This window comes from Gastrolobium bilobum, unplaced genomic scaffold (genome assembly GCF_033153095.1).
Source record: "Gastrolobium bilobum isolate Gb01-03AN ecotype WA unplaced genomic scaffold, APGP_CSIRO_Gbil_v1 utg1760, whole genome shotgun sequence".
Classification (NCBI taxonomy): Eukaryota; Viridiplantae; Streptophyta; class Magnoliopsida; order Fabales; family Fabaceae; genus Gastrolobium; species Gastrolobium bilobum.
Window position 1 is genome coordinate 111,854 of NW_026898174.1, and position 9,888 is coordinate 121,741.

General features: G+C 33.5%; 1 protein-coding gene across 2 annotated transcripts; it reads right to left on the reverse strand.

The window, feature by feature from the left end:
* Positions 1 to 6,265: 6,265 nt before the first annotated feature.
* On the reverse strand, positions 6,266 to 9,555 carry LOC133313578 (zinc finger protein CONSTANS-LIKE 16-like). 2 transcript variants are annotated; one of them, XM_061514974.1, is made up of 3 exons: positions 8,278 to 9,555; positions 6,840 to 7,108; positions 6,266 to 6,576 (listed from the first exon to the last, which is right to left on the reverse strand). In XM_061514974.1, the coding sequence occupies exons 1-2, from the start codon at positions 9,340 to 9,342 to the stop codon at positions 6,869 to 6,871; spliced, it is 1,305 nt and encodes a 434-aa protein (XP_061370958.1). In that variant the 5' UTR covers positions 9,343 to 9,555; the 3' UTR covers positions 6,266 to 6,576; positions 6,840 to 6,868. The 2 variants fall into 2 exon arrangements, with proteins under 2 accessions (XP_061370958.1, XP_061370957.1); XM_061514973.1 differs by lacking the exon at positions 6,266 to 6,576 and having other exon boundaries at positions 6,583 to 7,108.
* Positions 9,556 to 9,888: the final 333 nt, after the last annotated feature.

A 9,888-nucleotide genomic window follows, 5' to 3' on the forward strand; every position in this document is an offset into this window, starting at 1 on the left:
TTTATAAAATAAAAGAAAACCCAACGGGATTTACGATATTTCTGCAAAAAGTTTAGTTTTTTTTCCAACAATAAAAAAATTAAACTCATATATCATATGACATTGTATAGATAACAATTTAACAGCAGTAGGCACAAGTTGAATTCCCCTTGACTAAGGGAACGGAAGAAACTACATTTTTCCTTTTTAATTTAATTTTGGAAGTTAAAATTCAAAACTTTAAAATGGAAAAAAATCGTTTAAGTTCTTATCTAGACCCGTACTAACCGGAATATAAGATCCAACTCATTTATGATCCAAGAGGTCCAATAGCAAAGACTTAAAGAGTAAGGAAACACGTCTATCCCTCATCTTCGTTAGAATTTCTACGTCTCCTCAACCGCCAATGACTGAGAGACAAACACATGATTCTAGCTATGTCTAAGAGTTATAATCCACAAGTAGACATCCCGCATACAGGATAGGCCGCAAAAGCCACCAAATTCCATCAATGAGATTAAAGTCCGTTTTGGATGAACTATTTTTTAGCCAAAAGCTACCTTTTAAAAAATATATTTTTTTTACTACAAATGTCAATTTGGATGTCTACTTAAAAAAAAACATAATCCATAAAAAAGTCAAAAATCTGCTATTTTTTAAGCTAAAAATTTTAACTTCTAAAAATAGCATAATTCAAAAGCCAAATAATTTTTTTAAAATCTAAATAGCTTTAACTATTGTAAAAAGCACTTTTAAAATAAGTAAAATATAAAAAAATCTTTTTTCTACAAGCCCATCCAAAGGGCCTATCGCCATACTAAGGCGGTATAAGTAGGTCACTCAACCACTATATAATGAAGGCTCAAAACCCATATATGATCATTTTATCCATTATAATTTAAGCTCAATGATCATCTCCATCTCTAGCCAACTATCTCGTGAAAGTATTCCTCAACAAAAACTATCTCGCTGGAGACTTATCTCAGATTCCATCAAGACCAAACTCAATAGTGTGTGATAAGGCCCAACATCTCTTCGATCCAATGAGTTCCTTTATCTTTTTATCTTTTTTTAAATTCCGAAATAAGAGAATTTATTTTCTTTTATATCATTTTCTTTCTATTCTTTGAGTTTCCTATTATGATGAAATCATCCAAAAATAGTTTAAGGTTTATGATGTTTTGGCCAGCCCAATCGGCTAGCCCAATGATGCTGACCCAATATTGAAAGCCAATTTAACCTCTGATACACCAACCTTGCTATATCTCTATGGCTGTAATAGTGCTGTCATATCAGCACCAATGTATTAGACTCCCCAACATAAAGACATCCCAAATGTCTTACATTGAAATATCTGCCCCTTTACATCTCCTACACAGCAAACGATGTATCACTGACAGTGGCTGTAAAGTGCCTTGCTCAGCGAGGCCAGGCTATAATGGCACTTCACATAGTCGTTGACTTGGCCCACTCTCCACATGGGTGAAATCTAACACTAACTATAAATACCCCCTCATTCTCCACCATGACACACATGATTCACCATTTTACATGAGTTGTTAATCGATCCATATTGAGAGTCATTGTATAGCCTTGGTCTATACCATTGCTATCAAGGACACCCCTACAATGATACATTACACCCCTTGGAGTTACATACGTGGCTTTCACCTCATTAATGTTTCATATGTATTCAAAAGTTAATCCACCATGAGCTTATTTGTATATTTCTACTTTGAAACATTTTCACTTTTATTAATACCAATAGAATGTAAGGCAATGTAACAATAATAAATCATGGGAGTATTATTTCTACAGTTGTGGCAGAAATATTATTTCTGCCACAGACACAAAATAGCATTATCTCTTATTCCACCAAAGCATTCTCTCTCATCTCTCATTCCACCAAAGCATTCTCTCTCATCTCTCATTGTATCTGTGGCAGGGAGTACTATTTTTGCCACAACTGCAGAAATAATACTCTCATAAATCATACTAAAATGTTTAGCTTATTTATAAAAATATATAAGATATAACATCTTTGGGCCTAAATTCGAACCCCCTGGTAAGGTATGCAAAGCGAATTCGATTTGATTTCAAATGTAGGAGTTAAAGTTGGCTGGTCCAAAAAATTTAGAACTGAGCAAGTGAGGGAGAGAGCCTTAATTAACTAGTATCATCTTTGAGAGGGGTTTAAAGCCTAAATTTTGGATCCACCCCAAACAAGATTACCTCCACGCCCCGAACAGGATTACCTCACGTGGAGGACACATGTAGTTTATCCAAAAAAAACATATAGAACTAAACCAAACCGTCAAAAATTGGGAGAACTAATCGATCTCTAAACCAACAGAATTGGGAAAACCAACTGATAAGTGTCAAAGACACTGTGTTTCTAGGATCAAAAATAGATTAAATAATGATAAATATGATCAAGAACATAGTGATAATTAATGAATGCAAAAGATTGCAGGGTTTTATTGTTTGGACATGATATTGACTTAAAAATATATTGGTTTCAGGTTTAAATTGTTAAATCAGAGTATTGGAGCCAAGCGGAAGCTAGAAGGAATTAAAGCAATAAATGTGGAGCAATGATTTAGTGAAAATATTCTTAAAGCTATTTTTCGGCCAATTTTTCACATTGTGGATGATGTATTTTGATCTCATGTTCTTATATAAGTTGTAGATCTTTTTCTTATCTTTTCAACGAGACCAAGATCACATCAATTGGAGGAGTATAGCTCACGTTATTGCCAAAATACGAAACCATGTTTTTGCTGCCAAAATAACGCGATTTAACATGCTTCGGCCCTGTTGCGACCCGACTAAGGCCTATTATGGGATTTTCACCCAAGTTAGGGTTCTTATACATATTTAATATAATTTTTAGAGGAAACTCATAATGCATCTACAACCAGAGACCTTGGAAGAGCTAAAGGAGAGTTATTGGAAAGGAGAAGGAAGAAGAACAATTCAAGGCTACACCGTGGATCGCCTTTAATTCGGTTTTATCATGAATTCTTTTTATCTTTTATCTATTTTTGTTTTCTTGAACATGTTAGGCTAAATTCTTTTATGTAGTTGAGGCGAGATGGAACCAATGAATTCCTTAACGCTGTTTAATCTTTCTTGTAATTAATATTTAAGATTTGAGTTATGCAATTAATTTGTTTATTGACAACTAGTTTTGTTTATGAATTGATCACTCATAGATGAACATATGAATCTTGCATGATAATAGGAATGTTGATGTCTTGATTCCGATTAATTAGTTGCTAGGGTTTGTATGATCTAGGCATATAGAGGCTTACAAATTCTACAACTTTATGGTTCTTGATCATAATGTTTGCTCTAGAAAAAGACTCTAAGGGGTTAGGGCTTTGGATAAAGTAAAGAATTAAAATCTCTAAGGGATTGAGAATTTAATTAGTTTAGAAAAAATCATCGATAATTAATCTTGAATCTTAATTGCAAGAAAGGGTAAAAACTCATTAGGAAAATGTTAGGGAAATCCAATCTCTAACTACGCTTTTGGATATCTGAATTTAACTCGTTCTTGCATCTTAGTTATTAATCTTGAAAATAAATAAAAATATTATTTTTAAATTTCTATTTTTATTAAATCACATCATATTTTCAAAGACTTTCAAGATCGATTCAACTTTGGTATATAAATAAATTATTGCTTGATAAATCAATTATCGTGGGATTGACAACCTTAATTTTATCATTTTATTACTTGTACGGCCGATGCACTTGTGGAAGTCACAACACCAACCAATCTCCAAAACGAGAGCATTTTCGATACACCCGTCGCAAGTGCACCTTCCATTAAAAAATGACACATAGATAATTTTTTTTCTCTCTACTCAATACAATTTACACCTCCTCTTTTCATTTTTTATTGACCATCGCAGTGAGTGAATGATGTGACGGGTGTACCTTAACGGGGTGTTTGGTAGGAGTTTTTAATATAGATCCTCGGGCAACTTTTATTGGCATTTCTCTTTGACCATGTTTGGTGTAAGAGTTTAACAAATTTTACTATCAAAATTGTTTCCTCAGCCATTGTAATTCATTTGCAAAATTAGATGAAAAACACTATTTTGAAAAATCACATGGAGGATGGTATTTGAGATTTAGCTGGGCAAGGAAAAAGAGCTCTATTTGTGATGACAAAAATGACCCTACAATTGGAGTATCTTTTCTCTTTCTTTTGTCTAAAAAGGAGCGCAGAATCTTATTTTTTTTGCTAAAGGTTAATGAGGGATCCAATGACAATCAAGAAGACCAAATAACTAAGGGGGCATTGTGGTAATTGAATTCTATTTTCCTACCAATATTTTATCTTCAACCAAACATAGACTTTGAAAATTTAAACCAATTTTTCCGGTACTTTTTTGCTCTACCAAACAACTTTTTTCTCATTTTCCTACCAAACTCTTTTTTCTAGTAATTATATTTCCCTGGTCAAAAAAAATATCTCCTCTATCAAACGTCCCCTTCTCCAAAATACGTAGGCAATCAAGTTAGTTGATTCAGTTTGTTCTTGCTATTTCTTAATCGAAAATATCTTACTAATCATTTACGGCTAACTACACTAGTTTAGGAAACTAAAAAAGTAATAAATCGTCGATAACATTAGAACTTATTTACCACAATAATAGTATTTTTATTTAGTCTACTTCACTTAGGTATATTATATGCTAATTTAAAAAAAAGCTTATTAGGCAGTGAGAGGCTGAAAGGAATGAATAATTATGTTTCATTTATATTTAGAAATAGCTAAAATTAGAATTGGGATAATTTTGAAAAGAAAAGTCGTCACAACAAAAATCTTATAGTCCTCTCTCTCTCTTGAATTTTCTCTTATTCTTTTGATCTTTATTTTTCCGTAACTTTTTCTCTCCTCTGACGGCATCACTTATTGTCTCTATTTTATGTTTTTATTTATTTTTTCTTAATAATTCACTCAGATCTATTATATTTGAGTTGTGTTTTTTTTTTTTATATTTAAATATGCATTTTTTAAGACATCTTGTCCTTTCTTTTAATCGTAAACACGTCTTGTATGGTTGTTTATCCCTCTTTTATTTTTATTTTTATTTTTTTTTCTATTTTTGGGTGCTTTCTATAAATCCATTTGTGGCTCCTTTTGATTCATATTCTTGCAAATAAATGAGATACATAAATCTACTTAATACAATCTTTAAGGTTCGACATTGTTCATGTTGGTCTCGGTTGAAAAATATGCTTATTCGTAGATAGTTTCTGAAAAAAAAAAAAAACAAAGGTTTCTTTCATTTCAAAAGAAAAAAAGAAGAAGTTTCTCTCAAATTTAGTTCAGAGGTAGATCGTATTCATTTATTTATCTTGTTAAATGTGATGTTTCTTATTCAATTTCTAGGTGTCTCTCTGTTAAGAACGGTACGGGGAACCCAAAATCTTTTGCAAGCGATAAACCATAATAAGTGGACCAACGCCACATCTCAACCCAAAACCTTAAGACTATAGGTTTATGGGTCTTTTGCACTTATATGGTCATCACTTGATCTAGGTCTAGCCAATGTGGTACTTCTTTACAACTCATACTTGAATACTTCCAACACTTTCAACTTTTATTAATGTAACAATTTTGCTTAAATCAAACAAAACATAATTATAACACTTTAAAATGAAATTATTTAAATATTTGGTTTAGCTTATGCTGCATACCCCTATTGTTAATAATAGTATTAAGATGCACAATTTCATTTTTCAGTGCTCATTGTACTAAATCACAATCATGAGTACCAACAAAGTAGTAGTAATTATATGGTATAAAATGTTATATACAAAAATTATTGGTTGCACTTAGGTAGTTTAACCTTTTATTGGTTCTTGGTATGAAATAGATATTAAATTAATATAAGGGTTTTATAATTCTCATTCAACGTGAGCATTGAAATCTTCCTATACACCCTTCGATTTTTGTGCTGATGTGGGTCCTATACATAATTTTTTCTATTATATGGGTCCAACATATTTTTTGTCTCTATAACATAAGATTTTAATTGTCATTTAATTTGAGAATTATAAAACCCTTAATATAAAGTGCAAAAGCTTCTATACTTCTTCGTAGCAATCCAAGTCTTGATTAATAGGAAAACTAGAAGAGGAGAATCTTTGTCAGATTTGAGCTCATCTCTCATCTCTCAGTTCCTTGTATTGAGATATTAGCAATTACTTCACTAGTTAGTAGTTAGAGAAATTAATGTGGGCTATTACTCGGATGCAACAGTCTATGTCGTTCGAATTACAATATATATTTTCTCTAGCAAGTTTGCTATTAGTCAATATAAGTGAGATCCTTAGAAGAATATATAACTAAAAGCTATATCTTGCATGCCTTGATTATTCCATCCCCACCATTGAAATAAAGTTCACATTCTCATCTACATGTTCCTAGAAAATTGAGAGTGAATTTGTTCAAATTTGTGATGCATTCATCTTTCTAAGTCCAATATTCACCTTTTATTTTCATCTTCTTCTTCTTCCTATGCAAATGACATTGAATCATAAGAACGAGCAGATGAACAACTTGTAGATAAGTACCTGATATTAAACACTGTTAATCAGTAGCCTCAAAAATCTAACTTAAGGTAATCATAGCATCATCATAAATAATTGAATTTCTGATCATAAGGAAGATGCTAGAGGGTAGCTACCATTAGTACTAGACCTGCCAGAGAAATTAATAAATATCCCAAGCAAGATATAGTGATGTTACTAGCTATATAATACTACAGGCTATATCTACATGGCAAAAACCAAGTAATCCAACTTTTTCCAGAAAATACAAATTTGGAAAACTTAACCGTTTGATCAATTTTCATGTCAGTGGTAATTAAGCTGGCAAATTAGAAGTGCCTCCAACAAAGGATGTTCTCTTGACAAATCGACCTTTCATTCTAGGTCTTTTCTCTGCGTTCAACTTCCTTACTTCATACCTTATCTTCTTTGCAAATAAACGTGTTCTTCTCTTCTCTCGGTACCTTGACACTCTTGCTTCTCTTCCCTCATCTATACTCCCCCTTAAGCTTCTTACTTCCCCATAAGAGCATTGGACATCTGCGCCACTAAAACCCTGAAATTCACAAAGAACTTGCAAGTCCAATTAATAATAGAAATAGTCATGAAGTGTGAACTGTTCCTAAGTGTAAAAGTTAATTCTAAATTTAAACTCTTGATTTGGTAGCAACAAAAATATTCTTTAATTTCGACCATACTAGAGCAGAATTCAAAACTATTAACCCAATAAATGTCATTCTAAATTTTTTTATCAAAATAATGCAATGAAATATGTAAGAATGTCATGCACATTACGCACAGAGGTAGGTGAGGGTTTGCGCAAAAGGAAAATTAGTACCTACCACGTGGCATGTAAATTTAAATAATCCAAGTTGAGCATGTGTAACTTGAACTCGCATAACTTGCGGTGCACGCGCACGCGGACACTGATTCTTACTTGAACACACACTACCCATGCATGTCTAATTACATTGTTTTGGTAAATTCTTTCAGAATTGCATTAATTGGATAAAATATTTATGGGCAATGCTTTTCTCATGTTACATGAGATATCATTGTCTTATGTAGAGACATAATTAGGTGGGTCCCACAATTAAAAAAAGAAAAAAAAAGAAAAAGAAACTTGAATTTCGATGTGTGTAACATGAGATAAGGTTTCTCATGTAACATGAGAAAAACATTTCTTAATATTTATTATGGGAAAAATGTTTCTCCAGTTACTGCAGATAAGTTATCTGCATTTAAACCCAAAACGACGTCGTTTTGATATTGAAATCTTAAAAAATTATAATATAAAGACTATTATAACCCTGAAATAAATTAAAATTACAAAAAATATCACGATTTTCGCCCAAAACGACGTCGGATTGGGCTTACTGCAGATAACTTATCTGCCGTAACTGCAGAAAAAACGAATCCATTTATTATTTGGATCAAAATGCTACAAATACAAGAACAATGTAAGTACACTACTGTTGTATTTACAAATTCCGCCCTGGAAACCACAACTCATTAGTAACCAAAACCACCTATACAATACAATTGTGTAGGTAGCATTGCTTCATAAACAAAAAGAGTTTGTTTGCTCTTAGTTAAAGGTTTCGAGTTTAAACTTTAGAATAAAGAAAATGATTACTGGAAGAGCTATATATTCCTGTATATATCCAACATTACTTGAACCACATGAATTAAGTTTCCAATCAAAAAGTTGAGAGAAGAAATTACCAAATAATCAGGCCAGCAGTTATCAAAGTTGAAGTTACGAGGGCTTCCTGTTATCCATGGAGAACCTTGGCTAGCCCAAGCAGTAATTACCTCCTCATAGTTTAGCCTCAAAAATATTTTCTTATTAGTTCCCAGTTTACCGGCTCCACAACTCGCCGCCACCGGAACCGCCACCTTTTCCTCCTCTTCCTCCTGTGCAGCAACCGCCAGTGATTCTGAGTCAACATTCCAATCAAAGGCCTCGCTATTCATGTCAAGAATTGAATCCAAATGACAAGCTGTATCAGCATCAAATTCTTCATCCTTAACCTTTACCATTGCACCTTTATCTCCAAGTCTATTAACATATGCATCTATTTCATCTTCTTCTTTGCAACCAAGTAGTTCTGATCCTTTCATTTGGCCACATGAGTCCTCATCAAATCCGTTTCCAAGTAAGGTTTCAACATCAGCATCAAACTCAGCAAGTTCCATATGTGATGGGAGAGAAAAGTTGTCCAAATCAAACACTTCTTCTTCTTCCTCTTCACCATCACCAGCAACAACATCGTTTTTCATGATGGTGTCCAATCCCTCATCCTTCACTTCATTGTATAAACTGCAAAGCTCTGCATCAAACGGGTCAAACACAGGCACAAGACAAAGCAATTGTTGTTCCTCCTCATTCTCATTATCATCTAGAAGTTGTTGTTCTTCACTTCCAAGCTCAGGCACAAGAGGATGAAGAAGGGAACTAGTGTTATTGAAAACCACTTGTTCTTCATCTTTTTTGGATCGTTGTTGCACCAATAAGTGCTTGTTATTATGACGTGGGGTTCTTGCCTTGCGTGTGAATCCACTGTGCCATGTTTGTGCTTTTACCTTAGAGGATGCAGTTTGAAGCCTAACCCTTTCATGCTTGCTAGCTAATTGGTTTGCAGAGTGAACCAAGTTATCACAGCCATGGCAAAGAAAAGCATCATCAGCTGCACAGTACCACCGTGCTCTTACACGTAGACAGCTATCACAAGCTCGTGTTGTCTTGGCTCCCAAAGCACTTGCAGCTTTCATTTCATTGATCATCATGGAAATGGTTTTTGGTTGCACAAAGTGAATTGCCGATATGATGGTTGGTTGGATTGTTTGTTACCAACAAGGAATCATAAGAATACTGATGTGTTACTCATATGGTTTACTTGGATACAAAAATGATTGAAATTCAATTATTGGTTTTGTGTTGAGACTTGACAGTGTGTTGAGAGAGAAATTAACACACTAGTGTGGTTTTATCTTTGTTCTTACTCACTTGGTTCCTCTATGCAAGGTTTGTCCATGTCATTTTAGTTAAGACATTCGGTGGAGGTTTTAGGGACCCACGATTTGGTCTCATTGCTATGTTCATTGGCTGGAGTTTTGATGTAATCTTATTATCTGAATTCTCATTGGTTTATCTTTCTTTTTATGGGATTTCTAATGGACCTAGCAGGATAGGTGTCTACTGGTGTCAGTGTTTGTGTGTGTGTTGAAATTTGAGCAAGACCCTTTTGTTGTGTTGCCACTACAATTCAATAATTCCTGGTAGAGATTTGAAATTCATTTTTGTGGTCCTCCCTTCAGGTTGCTTTCATTTCA